General features: G+C 38.9%; 4 protein-coding genes across 4 annotated transcripts; 3 read left to right on the top strand and 1 right to left on the bottom strand.

Annotated features, from left to right (window-relative positions):
* Window positions 1-72: 72 nt before the first annotated feature.
* Window positions 73-2,831, bottom strand: LOC147289338 (Pentatricopeptide repeat (PPR) superfamily protein). Its single transcript, XM_086238262.1, has one exon. It carries the CDS (start codon window positions 2,829-2,831, stop codon window positions 165-167), a length of 2,667 nt encoding a protein of 888 aa, XP_086094388.1. The 3' UTR covers window positions 73-164.
* A 1,672-nt stretch (window positions 2,832-4,503) lies between these two features.
* Window positions 4,504-7,857, top strand: LOC147289337 (protein SGT1 homolog). Its single transcript, XM_086238595.1, has 10 exons — window positions 4,504-4,779; window positions 4,923-4,992; window positions 5,542-5,666; window positions 5,895-5,994; window positions 6,279-6,375; window positions 6,499-6,564; window positions 6,815-6,950; window positions 7,058-7,143; window positions 7,228-7,332; window positions 7,521-7,857. The coding sequence occupies exons 1-10, from the start codon at window positions 4,620-4,622 to the stop codon at window positions 7,626-7,628; spliced, it is 1,053 nt and encodes a 350-aa protein (XP_086094721.1). The 5' UTR covers window positions 4,504-4,619; the 3' UTR covers window positions 7,629-7,857.
* A 424-nt stretch (window positions 7,858-8,281) lies between these two features.
* Window positions 8,282-10,697, top strand: LOC147289336 (SNARE-like superfamily protein). The gene is made up of 4 exons (XM_086238596.1): window positions 8,282-8,749; window positions 8,835-8,949; window positions 9,259-9,377; window positions 10,193-10,697. The coding sequence occupies exons 1-4, from the start codon at window positions 8,526-8,528 to the stop codon at window positions 10,242-10,244; spliced, it is 510 nt and encodes a 169-aa protein (XP_086094722.1). The 5' UTR covers window positions 8,282-8,525; the 3' UTR covers window positions 10,245-10,697.
* Window positions 10,698-11,410: 713 nt separating this feature from the next.
* UGT88A1 (UDP-glucosyl transferase 88A1) lies at window positions 11,411-13,045 on the top strand. The gene has a single exon (XM_086238593.1). It carries the CDS (start codon window positions 11,555-11,557, stop codon window positions 12,971-12,973), a length of 1,419 nt encoding a protein of 472 aa, XP_086094719.1. The 5' UTR covers window positions 11,411-11,554; the 3' UTR covers window positions 12,974-13,045.
* The last annotated feature ends 5,782 nt before the right edge of the window (window positions 13,046-18,827 follow it).

Genomic DNA, 18,827 nt, shown 5'->3' with positions numbered 1-18,827 from the left:
CAAATTAGATTCAGCTCAAAAAACTCTGTACGATGGGGTTTCTGCATAATTAACCCTTCAAATTGAAAACGGCTGATTTGGGAGGCCAAATTCAGGAACTTAATTGAAAAAACACTCAATCTATGATGATCGAATGCAATCGGCCTTAATTATGACAGATCAATTTATGAAATGTTTCCTCCTGCAGCCCTACACGAGCACTCACCCTTCTTGAAGATATGCACTCGGTTCCCATCCCTCACAATTATCTCCCTATCAACAAATTGAGTTACGAGCATTATAAAGTCATGGCATTCACTGCATATACGCATATTCTTAGATATGCGAATGGAAGCGATGGATGGTGTTTTGAGAAGACCAAATGCAACAGCCAACTTCTCACTATGATAAGACGAAGCTTCATACTCTTGGCACAAGTGTCCTCGGTTCTTCAACTCCACAATAAGCGATTCTACTTTTTCATGGATTTCGTTCATCTGTGGATGTGATCTATCTCCTGCATTGAAGAGATGAACCTTGTTCCTTATCTCCATCCAGCACTGCCCAGGATTTTTCTTTAATCCTCTCTCTCCCATCAGCCTCCTTGTACTCTTGGCCAAATCTTGCTGACCACAGTCATCATACAAATTTGCAAGCAGCACATAAAAGGCTGCATCAGATGGGTCAAGTTCAATACCTCGCCTTGCCAAATATTCCCCCAGAGCAATGTTTCTATGTAATTTGCAAGCAACCAATAATGTCTTATAAACTAAGGCATCTGGCTTGAAAGGCATGGTCATGATCACTTCCATGGCATCCTCTAGTCGGCCGGCTCGGCCAAGGAGATCAACTAAACTGGAATAGTGATCTAGTTGTGGGGCTATACCATACTTTTCTCTCATTGACTGAAAATACTCAAGACCTAGTACAACCAAACCACCACGGCTGCAAGCAAAAAGCACTGACAGGAATGTAATGGAATCAGGTTTAAATCCTGCCAACCTCATGTCGTCAAAAGCAGAGAGAGCAAAGGAAATGTATCCATTTGATGCCAACCCAGATATTAATCCATTCCATGATACAACATCTGGCCCAGAAACCTCCCCAAAAGCTTTGTATGCATCATCTATGCATCCACATTTCCCATACAAGTCAACTAATGCATTTGAAACTGATATCCCGCTGCCTAAACCGGCTTTGACAGAATAGCAATGAAGTTGCTTCCCAGTGTCCATTGTTCCTAAGCCAGCCGACGCAGATAAGAAGCTTGCCAGGCTAAACCCATCCATCCTAACATCATCAGTGTACATGTGAGTGATGACATCCAGTGCCATTTCATACCGACCTAGCTGATTCATTCTTGTGGCTAAACCTGTGTATGTGATAGCATCTCTATGGTTCATCGTCTTAATCACATGCCACGCATCATCCACCATCTCCAATGCAGCATAGGCATCCACAAGAGCATTCCCAACAACTATATCACTGTCAGCTTTACTTTTGATTATATGTCCATGGAGTTTTATTGTTTGACTATGAGATTTAACTGTACTGCAAGCACGAAGAAGGCTAGAGAGAGTAAAGGAATTTGGCTGAACTCCTACTGCTCGCATCTCCGCATATGACTGAAAAGAATTTTGTTCAAAACCATGTTCCGCAAAACCAGCAATCAAAGAAGACCAAGTAATGACACTCGGTAAGGTTATCCCCCTAAACACTCTCAAGGCATCTTCTATGACGCCGGAACATTTCATGTACATATCGACTAGTGCACCTCCAGCACAAGTATCATCCTCCAAGCCAGTCTTGATCACCCGTGAATGGATCTGTTTTCCCAATTCCAATGATAAAATTGCTGAGCAAGCCTTCAGTATACCAGAGTATGTGAAATTATTTGGTACAATTCCAGAGACCTCCATCTCATGCAATGCAGCAATAGCCTCAGTGACTCTCAAACTTTGTGTGAAGCCAGAAATGATAGAGGTCCACAAAAACACATCGTAATAAGGTGTTTGATTTGATACCTTGATAGCATCTTCCATCTTCTGGCATTTTGAGTACATATTAACGAGGGCTGTCTTCAAGACCAATCTCAGCCTCATTCCCAAAATTATCAAATGGGCATGAAGTAATTTCCCATATTTCAACCCAAGAAAACAGGATGCTGCTAAAAGTTTGACAAAAGTGAACTCATTTGGAGGAACCCCATCATATATCATATCCTTGTAGAGGCCTAGAACCTGACTCCATTTCTGAGCTTGGACTAATGAAGAGATGATTGTAGTATAAGAAATAGTGTCACCCCTGTCCATATCTCTAAATATCTTACAAGCCTCTTCAGTGCAACCACATTTGGCATACAAATCAATCATAGTATTGCAAAGAAATTGGTTTGACTCAAACCCAAGCTTTATCACATATGTGTGAATACGAGTCCCATGATCAAATTCTCCCAAAGAAGAGCATGCCCTTAGAACAGTTGAGAGTGTAAACTCATTGGGGCACTGCCCAGAAACTATCATCGAATCGAACAATTCAAGTGCCTTATCATGGTATCCAGTCCTAACATAAGCAGAGAGTATCCCAGTCCATGATACAACATCCCTGTAAGGCATTTCATCAAAGAAGTGGTGTGCTTGTTCAACTCCAAAGCATTTGGCGTAGAGGGACAGCAAATTGTTGCTCAAGTAGAGGTCATCTTGAAGACCCAGTTTGATAATTGGGGTGTGAACACAGACACCCTCTCTCAGGGACTGTGAGTTGCATACTGAAAGAACCCGAAAGCAAATGTCTTTGAAACAGTATACTTCATTTATGTTAGTAATGAACTTGGTAACGTTTGCCAGAGACATCAAAACCTTTACATGTAGTTCAGTTGAGGAAGGGTGTCAAAGCGTTGCTTTGGTAAGTGAAGCAAGTCCGAGTTCCCAACGGTTAGTTTGGTGAGTGAAGCAAGTCCAAGTTTCCAACCGGTCTTGGTGAACATCTTTGTTCATTATTATGGTCAGTGAACTTTGTTTTCTTTTCTCCGACCAAACAAAGAAGAGAAATTTACACCTATGCCCCCAATTCAAACTATTGAGACTCATCTCACATTGTCACCTTAATTTTAATTTATTGCAATATGAGGTCTACCTCTAACTTCGTTCCACTATTTCTAAGATGTGGATGAACATAAGGAGCGACCAGAGTTGGTTCATGTAGTTGCAAAACAAATTAGACGTGAAGTTGACGAAGTAGTGGGTGAAGTTAGACGTGGGCTGCACACGTTTTTTTCTAGGTGGTAATGCACAAATTAAAAATCTGATAAGGCAATGCAATGCAATTCAATTTTTTTTTTTTCTAGGTGGTAATACACTAATATGAGACCGAACATTGTTTCTTTTCAGGGCTCGTTGTGGGCTTCGTTTGTTGTCGCTTTGTCGGGTCCCTTTTCGGGCCTCTGCCCTTAATGTATTGGGCTCTGCCTTGCCCTTTGGGTTTCTAAGAAGATCTTTCTAAAACCCAAAATTGGGAGCCTAATAGATGTTGAACTCATAATCAATAATGCAATGCACACCGGACCAAATGAATTTCCCAATTTGCCCATGGACTTCCGTCTAAATAGAAGATACTTTTTTTTTTAAGGGAATGGGAAGAAGTGAAGAACTGAAGAAGTATTACTTGGTGTGCTGGTCAACGTCAACAACCACGGATATTTGCCGAATTAATGTTATGTGGAAGGTTTATTTGTTTATGGTTTATGGCAATGCTATATATCATTGTATGATTTGTATCAATGTCATGGAAATTCCCACAATGCTATATCTAGAAGTCTTCATATGTTCTTGGTGAATTGCCATCTAGTCATAGTCTCGTAGACTCATAGTATCACACCTTCAGAATATATAAAAGTATAAATATTAGAATCGAAAGAAAAGGATAAGAACTTGCCTTCTCTTAGGTTTTGCAAATATACTTTCTAGCCAAGCAAGGTAACGAAATTGTTTGTTTTAGTACCCAAAAAAAATCACCCAAATATATAAATATCATATATTTACAAAATGTCCATAATTAACCATAAGATTGTGTCCATAATTAACCCGGACAATAATTGTCCATAATTAACAAAATTTCTAAAAGGTAGTGAAATGACGTTCTTAACCTTTAATTGTTAATCTAAATTCACAAAGGTGAAGAATAAAAAGTGTGTGAAATAAAGGAAAATTCTAGAATCTGATCAAAATAAAGGAAAATTTACAAAAAATGTGTTGTTGGAATTAGCGAGTCGCTCTATTGAATTCCCCCGATCTAGTGTGAACATAAAACAAAAGGGCAAAAATTACAATTGATTATTATAATTTATAGATTTCATAAAGTTTATTTTATTTTTTATGAAAAACTTTACTAAAGTTCCAACTTCCAAGTAATTTCCAAAACTATTTTGTATTTCGTAGACTCTGAGAAGTCTTTCCCATTCTCTCTAATTAGTGAGTGAATATATACTCTCTATTGCCACCTCTCAAGTCAGTCAATCTCAATTCTCAAGCTCTCTCTCTCTCTCTCTCTCTCTCTCTCTCTCTCTCTCTCTCCCTCTACTTTTTCTAGACCCTTTGCAGATATCTCCCTACTCTCAGACTCAGACTCTCACGGTTATCGCCATGGCTTCCGATCTCGAAAGGAGGGCCAAGGAGGCGTTCATCGACGACCACTTCGAATTGGCCGTCGACCTCTACACCCAGGCCATCGCTCTCAACCCCAACAACGCTGAGCTTTACTCCGACCGTGCCCAGGCCAACATCAAATCCAAAAATTCTTTTGGTACCCTCTTTCTCTTGCAGTTTCTTGGCTACCCTTTTTTTGCTTTCTTGTTTGGTTTCAAAGAAAAATTGAAACAAAAGAATTCAATGGATTAAATATGGTTTCTTTAATTAATTCCTTATTGTGGGGTTTTGCTATTTCAGAGGCTGTTTCGGATGCAAACAAGGCAATTGAGTTGGACCCTTCATTGTACAAAGCGTACTTGCGCAAAGGGTGAGTACGATGCTCTACACAAGCCCACAATACTATACTAGTGTTTAGTGTTTCTGAGCACCTATTTATGTTATAAACTATAAAGGTTTTATTTGAAGTTTTTGGGCTGTAATTCCAACTTCACAATCATGTAACTTTTTGATTGTTGATTTCACCTAAATACTTTCTAGAAGAGGTGTTAAGTCATGTCTATGCTTGTAACTTTTAAAAGGTCATACCAATCATCTGTACTTATTGTGGGTTGATTGAGGTTTAGAAAATTGAAAGTTGTTAAATGCTAATCCTAAGTTTTTTGTGACCTTGAAAGGTTTCGTTTTTGGCCAAGACCTTAGAAAGTTCATGACTTGGCCATTTTGTATTTAGATCATGAAGCTCATTGTTTTGGCTTCTATTATTGGTTATAACAGACACTTGGAAATTAAATACTGCATGTATGGGCTCTCTTTGCTATCATATATGTTCTGGACTGGTTACATGCCATTGTCAATGACATCACTCATTGTTATGCTGTTTCTTATGTTTAAATTTCTTTGGTATTTTTGGTTACAGCATTGCCTGCATCAAGCTTGAGGAATACCAGACTGCTAAGGCAGCCTTGGAAATTGGTGCTTCTCTGGCACCAGAGGAGTCCAGATTCGCTAGTCTAATAAAAGAGTGCGATGAAAAAATTGCAGGTGTGTTGTTTTCTTGTTACATTATTTCCCCCTATTAGTGATCCATGGAACTGGGGGACCTATCTCATAATAAGATGTTTAGCTTTTTTCTAATAATGGAATTATGTAATTGGTTCTTGTTTTGGGAATTGAGGAAACATCTAAGGAAATCATTAGACTATTAGAAACTACTCTGTGGCATCTTGGTGGCCTTTTTGTCTTATTGATGACTATTTCATGTATAATCAGAGGAAACAATTACAGAAAATGTTATATCTACCCAAGATGTTCAGCCCGTGAACAATCCTTCCAATCAGCTGACAGTAGCATCTGCCAAACCAAAGTACAGGTTAGTTCAACTTCTTTTGGTGCTTGATTACAGCCGGATGAGAAATCCGCTTAATTGCTGTTGCATGTCTTTTAGTGTTCAAGTTTTCAAGGAACATTAGCAGCATTCTATTGGAAATTCGTGTAATTTTCTTTTTTTCTACATCTTTATTGGAGGACATGAAATAAGTATCTTTGAAACTCCATAAAATCTTTGCATCCTTGGATGGCACCCTGTATATGCTTTATGCGAATCACTTAGATGCATGAGATGTTGACCTGTGAAAATAAAATAAAATTATGCAGGCATGAATTCTACCAGAAGCCAGAAGAAGTGGTCGTGACCATATTTGCCAAGGGCATACCAGCCAAAGATGTTGCTGTTGAATTCGGTGAACAAATAGTATGATTCGCATTGATCCAATGCTTCTTGTCTTTATTAATTTTTCTTATTGATTTTATAGTTGTCTGGATATTTGGCACAAATTTTATGGCTTCATGAATTACTTTTGTTGGTTGGTTCCAGCTTAGTGCTAGCATTGATGTTCCCGGTGAAGATACGTATCATTTTCAGCCTCGCTTGTTTGGAAAGGTATTGCATCAATTTTATGTTGCTGAGGAACCTTTTTCTTAACCAGGATATACAGAGAAAATTAATGAACACGTACATGCCCTTTCCATTTTTTTTCTTTTTTCTCCTTTGCCTTTTAATCTATCCCATGTAGTTGGTATTGTTTTAACTGTTTTTAGTTTTACATATGCATGATGGAAGGCACATCCATTTTGTGCCTTACATTTTTGGATGAGAAATTAATCTTTTGGGTTTGGTTGTCTGCAAACAGATAATACCTGAAAAGTGCAGATATGATGTTTTGTCCACCAAAATTGAAATTCGCTTGGCAAAAGCTGAACCTATACATTGGACGTCTCTTGAATTCAGCAAGAATAACCCTGTTCCACTAAGAGTTAATGCCCCAGGTAACCCACTGTTTTTGGAACTGGACTAGCAGCCATCCTTTGTGGGGTTAGAATGTCTCCCTATTTCCTTTGAAAAATAGTTGCTAAAAAAATGTAATTACTTACAGTTATTGGATGTCAAAGGCCATCTTACCCATCCTCAAAACCAAAAGGGGTAGACTGGGATAAGCTCGAAGCTGAAGTGAAGAAGGAGGTTTGCTTGTAACCTTGTTGATTTGATATTTGTCTTGCATGTGTCAGTGCACCACTAACTACTTTCTGTTTGTTCTGATTCCAGGAAAAAGAAGAGAAGCTTGATGGTGATGCAGCTTTGAACAAATTTTTCCAAGACATATACAAGGATGCTGATGAGGATACAAGAAGGGCCATGAGAAAATCTTTTGTAAGACTTTTACCTGTCTAGTGTTTGATACCTGTAGAATGCATAATGGAAAATCTATATTTTTGTAACGGTTTGAAAGATGCTGGTCTCTACGAAAAATTTGAAAAGAACAAGCACTATCAAGTCTATTTCATATGGACCTGTGCATTGCATCCTAATGTTTGTCTTGACTCTTGATATTGTACCAGGTGGAATCAAATGGAACGGTGCTTTCAACAAACTGGAAAGAAGTGGGCAACAAGAAGGTTGAGGGAAGTCCTCCTGATGGTATGGAGATGAAGAAATGGGAGTACTAGACTCTTGCTCTAGTTGGATATACCTGTAACTTATTTGGGAGTGTGATTTTGGTTGGTGGACACTGTTTAGTTTTCCAATTAGTCTGGCTGCTTGAATGTCTATTCTTTTTGAAGTCAACCAGAAATATTCTTCTTGCTTCTCAGTTCTTTCCCTCTTTTGTGTGTTTTCCATGTACTCGGTACACTCAAGTATTTAATACTAATATTAAGTTCATGGACATGGTGATCAGATTCTAGTTTTTGCTGAGTTCTGCATGAATCCTTTCACCCTCCTTCCTCCTTCCAAAAGATTTTTAGTATCATTTGGATTTTATATGATAATATGATGTAGTTTAACTGTATTTATGTTACAGTAATCGGTTTTTATACATGTTAATTTAAAATTTTAAACTTGTTTTTTTTTCCTCAAAAAAAAAAAAAAAAAAAAAACCCATACTAGTTATTCAACTTATTTTAGCTTAGATAGGCCCTGTTTGTACATTGCTTCCGTGGGACACAAAATGTTAATTTGATGCTGGGCTTTATTTTTAGGAAAGCTTTTATTAAGCACCAGAAATTCCCCAGAAACGGAGAAGCTCAGTGCCAGTGGTATGATCATGTAAAAGTAATACAACTTATCATCCAATAACCAAAAATAAAATAAAAAAGACTATTATTCATGTCAATCTAACCATGATTGATTGTCTTTGATTGTCCTCATCATGTATTGAATTTTGAGGCACGCCATCTCCATGGGCCCATATAGCCCAATATAGCCCAATGTTAGCCAAAAGATAAGCTGACGCACGAGCAGGAGGAATGGGATCGCAAGAGGGACAAAACGCAGCGTTTCGTAATTCCCTTTCCTCCTCTAGTATACGGTGGGTGGCGTTTTTTGCTTGATCAGAGTCGGAAAAAATGCAATTCTTCGGGGGGACAGAGATAAGCCCATCGCTGCCGGCGGCAACGGCGACGGGGAACAACGGACACATGATGTACGTCTTCAACCGGAACGGCGTCTGCTTGCTCTACAGAGAATGGAATCGACCTCTCCACACTCTCAACCCTCAACAAGACCACAAGCTCATGTTCGGTTTGCTCTTCTCCCTCAAGTCCTTGACTGCCAAGATGGACCCCACCACGTACGTAATTCCCTCTCATCTCATCTCATCTTCTGCTACCCATTTTCCCTTATTCCCTAATTTGATGATTATATTTTGGGTGCAGTGTGGAGAAGGGGAACCTTGGGGTGCCTCAGCTGCCTGGTCAAGGCTGTTCCTTTCACAGCTTCCGAACCAATACGTACAAGCTTAGTTTCATGGAGAGCCCTTCTGGTATAAAGGTTCGCTTCTATTCTTTTCTCTTCTTTTAAGTAATTGGCATTCAGAATCTCAGATCTAGAATTGTGGTTTTGATTGTCAAGACAGTTACTTGATTAGCTGATTTTGGCTTAATGTAATGTATAGTGATCCCCTGTTGGCAAAATTTCTCTAGTACTAAGATCTACCAGTTTTGCATCAGAAAGGCTTTACTCAAATACATTCTTGAATTTGTACTGCTTAGGTTAGCAATTTGGACAAGTGAATGTGTGTGGTTGTGTTTGTTTGCCATGCAATTCTTAATGTGCTGCTCTTCTGACTCCTTTGTGCAGATTATCTTGGTCACTCATCCCAGGACTGGTGACTTGCGCGAATCTTTGAAGTACATTTACAACTTGTACGTCGAGTATGTTGTCAAGAACCCGCTTTATACTCCCGGAACTCCAATCAGGTAAGTGATTAAGCTTTCATCATTGTAATCTAGTCATGATTTATCTTCACAGTAACAGATTTCATCCCATGCATCATAAATAGATTTATCATTTTTTTGGTTTCCTTATCAAACGGATGCATATCATTAATTAAAAAGATGTTCTTACATTTCCTGTTTCATTACAACAGGACATTTTTGAACCGGGCAATTTCTTCTTCTTATTAGGAACACTTATCTGTGTCTTTATATTCTGGATATGCAGCACATTTTTTTTTTCTTTTCCTTTATTATTAGTTTTATGTAAGTAAATAAATGTTTACTTTTCTTTCGCTTCACCTTAGGGAAAAAAGAGGATCATGCTGCTATACTATTAAAAATTGATTGTCAAGCAAAATATGAACCCCCAACCCCAAGTCTTTATGAATGTTCTAGTGTAATCAACTTAATTGCATGCCTATAGGCTATAGATGGTGAGGCTGATTCTAGTAGCCCGAAAGGGAATTGACTGTAGTTTTCAATTTATCATTTGAATGTCTAGACAGCAACTCTACTTTTGCTAAATTGGATCTTGGTTCCCCTGTCATTGCATTATGTCTACTGAATTAGTTTCTGGTGGGTTAGGCACCTCAGATACTTGATGATGTCATATTTTTGGAAGAAACTTTTTGTTTCCCTCAAACCATTAGGACTTTTTTCTGTTTTTGTTTTTGTTTTTAAAATGTAATTTCAATACATGGTTCAGTTTATAGCAATGTGACACTTTCTAGTTGCCTTTATAAGGTTTCACACAAATGAAAAAAGGTTTTGAATTCCTAAGCAATTTTTCTTTGTAGGTCTGAGCTATTCAATACAACTCTTGACCAATATGTAAGGAGCATTTCGTAGAAGCTCAAGGAAACACTCAGTCTTTATCATCTGCTTGTTTATTTATTTTGTGAAAGTGCATAGAAAGAAAGGAAAGCGGAGGGAAGGGCATCGCTAAGTGTATCCTATGTCTGTTTCTGCATCATTTTGAACAATGAATTATGTCTCTGCTTCTTTTTGGCACCATTCACACAATCACACTTACCCTGGCCTGAAGCTGATGGGCATTTTGGTTCGGGTGCAGGTTATTGAATTACCTAAGTGGATGTTGTCCACAACATGATTTTAAGAGTTTCGTATAGTTTACTTGATTGATTTTATCAGATGTCGTGTTTGTTCTTTGTCGCAACAACAATGTTTTGTGACTTTTGTCTTTGTAGAAGCTACGGAACTGTGATGATACTGTTTATGTGATTAGAGGTTGTATGATCTGTACCTGCGATTTGAGGTTGTATGATACTGTTGTTTATGTCATTAGAAGCGTACAGCTGGCTGGCCCTGTCGTGCTTTGTGCTTGGACCGGCTTGTTTAATAATGAGAGCATGCCCCATGGAATATTTAGCCGTTTAATAATTGGGTTGGTCCTGGTTGGCCCGATTAATCTAGACCTTAAATCTGACCCAACTTGTGAGCTGAGTTCATTTATATTCGTCCATACTCGTGTTGGGTTTCAAACAGGCCAGCTCAAAACCTGCAAAAAATTAAAAATGAAAGTAAATGTTACACCACATCATCAATAATGGTATTTGTAATTATAATTGAAAATGTTAGTCACGTACACGTTTTGGTTTCTTTCTTCTTTGTTGCTAAAGTTTAAACAACATGTATTTAGAGTTTTAGACGTCTTGGAACTCAAGAAACAAATTAAGACCCGTTGGTCGTATTCTATTGTGAAAAACATTTAGTATCGAATGCTACGTTCATGGTGGTAGGGCCCAATTGATTATAGCCCAATTCTTTTGAGTCTTTGTCTTCACTTTAATTAAGGTATCATAAAGTGGCCAAAAAAAAAAAAATTAAGCTATCATAAAAAAAAAATAAAACAAGATTTTAAAAAGATAAAAATTAACTCAACCGAAAATATTTGAGTTATTGGGCTTTAAAAAAAAATGTACGACTGTGGTTGTGCCACATCAGTAGCGACGGAGGGACGTCCTACATGAACTGAGGGAATTATTCTCCAATGAGTGAGCAATAGCCTCATTTTGTTAGTGTCTTTTGGCCGATGTTTTCCATAGTATAAGAGCAGATACGAGCACACAGTCCCACAGAGACAGAGCTAAAAACAGAGAACTAATCAGAGAGAGAGAGAGAGAGAGAGAGAGAGAGCTATGGAGGCTATAGTTTTATACCCATCACCAGCTATAGGCCACTTGATCTCCATGGTAGAGCTTGGCAAGCTCATACTTACTCACCATCCTTCACTCTCCATCCACATCCTCATCGCCACTCCACCCTACAGAGCCCATGACATCACCTCATATATTTCCACCGTCTCTGCTGACACAACCTCCATCATCTTCCACCACCTCCCTGCCATCTCTCTCGACCCCTCCACCACCTCCTCCCCCAACCATGAAACCCTCACCTTCGAAGTCCTCCGCCTCAACAACCCCAACGTCCGCCATGCCCTCCTTTCCTTCGCCCAGAATTTCACCATTAAAGCTCTTGTCATGGATTTCTTCGGCGGTCTCGCGCTTTCTGTTGCTACTGAGCTCAAAATCCCCGGCTACTTCTTCTTCACATCCGGTGCAGCCTGCCTCGCTTCCTTTTTATACCTCCCAACTACTCACAAAAACACCCAAAAGAGCTTCAAGGATCTTGACACCCTTCTCGACATTCCTGGAGTCCCACCAATGCCTTCCTCCGATATGCCAAAACCACTTCTCGATCGCAAGGATAAGGCTTATGAATACTTCTTATATAACTCAACCCAAATGCCCAAATCAGATGGGGTTATCGTAAACACGTTCGAATCGCTCGAGCCCAGAGCAATCAGAGCAATATCAGATGGCCTATGCGTGCCTGAAATTCCCACACCCCCCATCTACTGCATAGGACCCTTAATCGTTGCCCCCAATCAAAAATCTGGTGGTGATGTGCCCGAGTGTTTGAGATGGCTGGATTCACAACCCAGTGGAAGCGTGGTGTTTCTCTGTTTTGGGAGCTTGGGATTGTTTTCAATGGAGCAGATGAAGGAAATAGCTTTCGGTTTGGAGAGGAGTGGCCAAAGGTTCTTGTGGGTGGTGCGTAATCCGCCTTCCCAAAACCAAAGTGTGGCCATTACGGCGCAACCCGACCCGGATTTGGAGTCTCTGCTTCCGGATGGGTTTTTGGATCGGACAAAAGATAGCGGTCTTGTGGTGCAGTCATGGGCGCCGCAAGTGGCGGTGTTGAATCATGACTCGGTTGGTGGGTTTGTGACTCACTGCGGGTGGAACTCGGTGTTGGAGGCGGTGTGTGCAGGGGTGCCCATGGTGGCTTGGCCGCTCTATGCGGAGCAAAGATTTAATCGGGTGGTGTTGGTGGAGGAAATTAAGATTGCTTTGCCCATGAACGAGTCGAAAGACGGGTTTGTGAGTGCTGCCGAGGTGGAGATGCGAGTTAATGAGTTGATGGACTCAAAGGAAGGTGACTCGATCAGAAAGCGTATCAAGGCTTTGAATAGTGAAGAAAATGCTGCATTGAGTGAGGGCGGGTCGTCTCGGGTTGCATTAACGAAACTCGTTGAGTCGTGGAACCAAGATTGAGTTGAGTTGAGTTGAGTCCAACTAGGTTTATTACTTTGTATTGTAATTGTACGTGTAATATGAAGGTTTCAGTGACATTTGGTGTGGGCCGTGTGGCAAAGGTACCAATTTACATTTAACAAGGAAAAATAAAAGGAATTTAATTTTTGTTGTCCGAGTCAGAAACAAAATCTTCATTCTTCAATTACAATTGTATATGCTTCATATCATCGTCACGGAAAATTACAATTATATATGCTTCATATATTTAAGTAGTACAATGGGCTTTGCCCGTGCTCGATTTCAAACTTGAAACTTCAGGCTTGCGCTAATCCCACCCGATCCATTTTACATGCCCAAATACATGCAATGTAATGGGTATATATATATATATATGTCCGATATAATTGAAGTATTAGGTCAAAGTCTGATTCTATAGCTCAGGTAATGTCCATGCATCTTGTTAGCAAAATATATTTGCAGAAACCTCATTTGAGAACGCATCGGAATGCTTGGCCAGTGATTTGTTACTTAATGGATGAAATTAAAGCGGTGATCCATAATACAGTGAACATGCAATGCCAATAATTATGCATGGGAAGCTAGCGTTCGTAACTTCGTATAGGCCAGTGCTGAAGAAGTAGCAAAACAAGCATTTGCCAGCTCATCAAGTCTAACCAGTCAACATTAATTACAAGTCAGCTGTTAGCGAATTAGTAAAGCTCTGTTAGTGAGGTTTTAGTATTCTGTTAGAAGTCCAACCACTACAAGAAAACTTGGCAACCCCAACCTTTTTTTTCCTAGTTCTATTGCCCACTAAACAACCATTTAGAGTTGCAAAATCCAGTAGCAACTGTGCAGCAACACTTAAGCCAAATGATGTAGGGGTTGGGGTCGCTAAAGACCATTTGCACCACCTGTTTTGGTAAGGTTGCTGGTTCATCTGGCCCCTGACATTGATGTTGACATGCACATTAGAAACTAATGTGTCAGACAGGTGCTATTCTTAAGCTACACTTATAAATTAGTTGGTCAATAGGTTTGAATAGGAGAGGTTTGAATCTGTTTTTCACCCCTGCTATAACAACCTTTGTGCAGAAGGTTGGCAGCTACTGCAATCTTTGATAAAGGTTGCCAATCTACTAAACAAATTCTGCAGAAATGGTTTCCTAGAGCATTATTTATACTTGTTTCTATGCTAACCAACTATCTTAATCATATACATATTAGTTGCCAAATGGAGTTGCTTAAGAAATAACGATTTGCAATTTGAGAATGGTTTTGTTTGTAATATCCATATGCATAGCAGAATTAAATTTTGGAAGGAGGACCTAATGTAGCTTTGGACATGGTTTCCAAATGTGCTTGCTGCTAACCAATTAAAGAACAAAATAATAATTTAGTAACTTGCAGATAAACCAAAAAAGTCACAAGCTGATCCAATAGAAATTATAATTAACAGAGTGAGCATCCATTACAAAACACCTCTTGTGTTATAAATGTGCTGCTTGACAATACACGTACTTAAGCAGAACACTTAAACCTTCTACTCATCTTTTCATTGTTCACACCCCTACCACATTCACAAAAGCAAAATAATCATGCACAGCACTTCCCTGCTCCATATATACTACCATCATCAAAATAAACCAGAAATATATAACAAGTCCAAGCAAACTGGCATGACTTATATTATGGCCTCATTCCAAATATAAGTCAGCAAGTTCACAATCTAACTTCCAAAACAGGGAGATTGACCATATATAGCATACTAATACTTAAAAGCTATAAACTATCTTACTGAGAATCCAAACAGCAGCCTCACAGGTTACTTGGTCCCTCATTCGCACTGCTTGAAGCTGTGTTGCTTCCTTCACATGCAGCTGATTTTCCTTTTTGATTGCCACTGAGTCGACTTGGTGTAGTACTAGGCTGCGTTTGGCCTCCAGCAGGATTTGGAATTGGGGAAGTCATAATTGCAGCTGCTAATGGTACTTGCAGGCTCGGCTCCATCACTATTGTTGGTGGAAATTGACTCATGCTCGGAGGGGCAGCCAACGACCCTCGGATGTAGTTGTCAACTGCATGTGACACTCTTCCATTGAAATTAACATCCATGTGTTGTTGTTGCCTTTGGAGCTGCATAATTTCTCCATTGTGCATTAGTCGAAGCCTTTCCACCTCTAGGCGGTATTGGTCCATTAGCATTCTGGTGTGTTCCATCTCTTCCCGATGGTCCATTGTCAATCTTGCAGCCTCCCTTTGTAGCACCTCATATGACTCCCTTAAGGCATGTAATTCCGCAGCCACACCACGTCGATCAGTGTGCATGCCTGGAATGTCAGCAGGGGTCACTCCAATCCCATATCCCCTAACGCCACTGCTATTCTCAGGTCCCATGACTGCTGCAAAAACTCCATTGATGACTTCCATGGTAATTGAGGGTGTATTGGGGAGCTGTTCGTACTGGGTTACCCTCTGTTCCAGATCAGCCTGCATACAAACATTTCAAATACATTTTTAGTAGCCTGACACACAAGCATGGCATATAATATAATAGCCTTTGCTATCTTAAACAATCAGTCACAAATCTTGAAGAATCAGTAAATAAAATTGACATGGTGCAGAATGATTTTTTACTTGATGATACTATAAAATAAAAGCCTTTGCTATATTTTTTTAGAATAAACAATCAGTAAATAAAAGTCTTTGCTATCTTAAACCATCACCATTACAAATATGGTTTTTTTACTTGATGATAGAAATATAAAAATGTATAAATATAGTTTCAGATGGTGAAGATTATATATGTATCGACTGGCAGTAAGTAGTTACAAAATATGCTTCAAAGTTGGATTATTGTTTCTGTTCTCTTTCAACTTGTCAACATGGGTCAGTGCCTAACCAATACCATCATTATTATTAGAACAAAGAAGAAATACATTAAACCTAAGAAATTACCAATTAAAAACTCATAAACCATCATTAAAGTATCCATATTGTGCAACAAGTGAAATTTAATTGAAATTGTACCCAAGTAAACTCACAATAATTTCCCTTGCATTAGAGTTCACCGGATTCCCGTTGGACCTGCAATGTGTGATCTTGAAGAGTTCAATTCTGTTTGGTTCCACCCCTCCGTGGTCCTGTGCCTACGATTTGATACACAGAAAACAACCATAAACTTTGCTCCACCTGATAACAATTATCTAATGTAGCATTCAAACTCAAATTAATAATTTAAGAGCTCTGAATTACAAGCTGGTCAGTAAAACCCTTAAATGCCAAATTTATTCGCAGGTCGTAGACCACTTACATACTCATCCCGGATTTGCGCAAAGGTCTTTGTGCCAGACGTATGCATCACCCTCATTTTGTGCCTGCTGTTAGTGTTCAGTGCAGCACGCTCCTAATAGACAACATTTACAGAACATGTGCAACTGGTGACTGACATGTAATTGAATTGATGGTCATATAAATCAACCATTTATATTGTAAAAGAAATTTCCTACTTTGAAATCTATATATATTGTAATCAAGAATCACTTGAGAAAGCAACTGACATCCTACCTGTGCCGGCAGAGAATCCCAATGGCGAACTAGGTGAATCCATTGATCAGGATCCACATGGGGATCCCCACATACAAACCTCCTATTGTTGGAGACGAAAGGTTTATACCAATCCTTGCGCAACAAACACTTATGGTGTTTCCACCGCTCATTCATTTTTGCCTCAGCAACATAGCGTATCTTTTGCTTCAATGCAAGAGTCCTCTCCTCAGACCAGTCAATGGTTACCTTGCAAAACAGATCATTTCACAATTTTTTTTTTTATTTCTCAAGAATAATATAATTTGTGGAGTATCCCATATTAGAACTTTATGCCATCTGTTGACTAACATAGGTGGGAAAGTACATGTATACCTCAATCTTTGCCCAAGCTCGGTCCATTTCACGACCCCGAAATTTCCTCCAATCAAGTACATTGATTGCAAACAGGGTTCTATCAATTGCCAATTGACCAAGGAACCTTGAAAATCTTGCTACCGTCCTTGAGGGAGCAACCGCTTGTCCGAAGTGGTTGAACCTCATCAACTCTGGCCTTTCTAAAGCCCAGTTTGGTCTATTCCTTCCTCTACGTGCTCGGATGTCAGCCACTAGCCCCGAGGCAACATTTGGTTCATTTGCCTCATGCACAACATCCCCATGTGGGAGTTCTTCATTGATATTAGTTACAACAATTGGCTCAGGAGGCATAACAGCTTGTTGAGTCCCATCCTCTACTGCCTCATTGACAATGTGACCTTCCACATGGACCTCCTCTTGAGTCCCTGATCCAAGGCCAATATCCTCAATCCCTTGTGCCTGTGAGTTATCCATACTTGCTCAACCTGACAACATGTAAACAAGAATCATTGTTAATTAACATAGTGCAATTGACTGCATCTGTTTAATTGGCATGTATTAATATAGGATAGCATGGCATTTATTACTATATCATGGTAAACAAACTGCATGGAATACACCATTTTCCTTCAGCCTGGTAGTATAGGTATTTGAAAATGTTGAAAGGAAAAAAAAATTTGTTTAGATGTACTGTGCTGACTAACAAGCCCAAAGCAGAGAAAATTCATGCTAACTTCAATAATGGTCTGTAAACTTATAATTATACTTATCTTTGTACATAACCATATAAGCAACCTCATATAAATAATTAAAACTGTAAATTTGAAACAAGAATTTAAATTGGAAGTCTGAAATTAATTCAAGCATCAGCGAAAACTGTAGGTTTCATATAGAAGAGAGTGAACAAACCTGTTGACGTCCTTGGTGCTCTTCACTCTCACGCTCAAGTCTCCTATTTGATTTCTCTTGCAGTTGTTTCAATCTCTGAGAGAAGTAGGATGTGAGTGTGTTTGTGAAATGCTCATCTCCTTTCCATATTTATGTATAAGAAGTGCCATATCCCTCAAATCAACTAATCTTGAAGTAGGTAAAAGCTGTCAGAGCATTGGGCCAAGTAACCTTCCTGAGCATCATGTCAAGTGGTAGCTGCAAGTCAGCCAATTTGATAGCGGGAAAGGCTTTTTTTTCCCTCTCATTTGGATTGATATTTTGATCCCAATGGAATTGGGTTTGCAGTTGGCGTTTCAGTACTGGGGTAACGAGAATTATTGAATAATTCAGTTCATCACATATTGAAATAGAAGTGAAAGATTACATAAAGCGGCAAATGAGTTTTTGTTTGAATAAATTTGGATTTGGCGCACTAACATAGCATGATAGAAAATTTTAGTCTAGATTGACTTCACTAATAAGTGGGATAAATATCTGCTCATTGGGACCATCAAAGATTCTTTTATATTTTGATAAGATAGGGGCAAGTATTAACTACAATGAAGTACCAACAAAATAAACCAAGATTTTTGATTCGGCTGACCTCTCACAATTTAAGAAGATTCAAGCTTTGTCATGATTGACGAACAATATAATTAATGCAAAAAATGTATACAGAATATGAAGAAGAAGATAATTAGGAGATAATCTTATTTTCTGAAAGAAAACGATCTACAGCTAGTCTTTTAATATTACAAGCCTAGCCTTTTAATATTACAAGCCATGGTTCAACCAAATGTCAATTCTATATATAAGTACTGAAACTAATATGACTTAACTAAATAAATAGCTAGAAACTTATAACCATTAATTAACTATTGGTCACAACAATAATAATAAATAAGGGAAAAATTTACAAACAGGACACATACTTTGATGACTATTTCATTTCAGGACGTTAATTTTGATTCGTGTTAATGAAGGACACATACTTTTATTTTGTGTCACTTAAGGACCCTGTTTTATCTCAACTTTGGCT

The sequence above is a fragment of the Dryas octopetala genome, chromosome 3, assembly GCF_963921425.1.
Source record: "Dryas octopetala chromosome 3, drDryOcto1.1, whole genome shotgun sequence".
Classification (NCBI taxonomy): Eukaryota; Viridiplantae; Streptophyta; class Magnoliopsida; order Rosales; family Rosaceae; genus Dryas; species Dryas octopetala.
The sequence above is the reverse complement of the archived record's forward strand: the minus strand, read 5'-3'. Positions and strand labels throughout refer to the sequence as shown.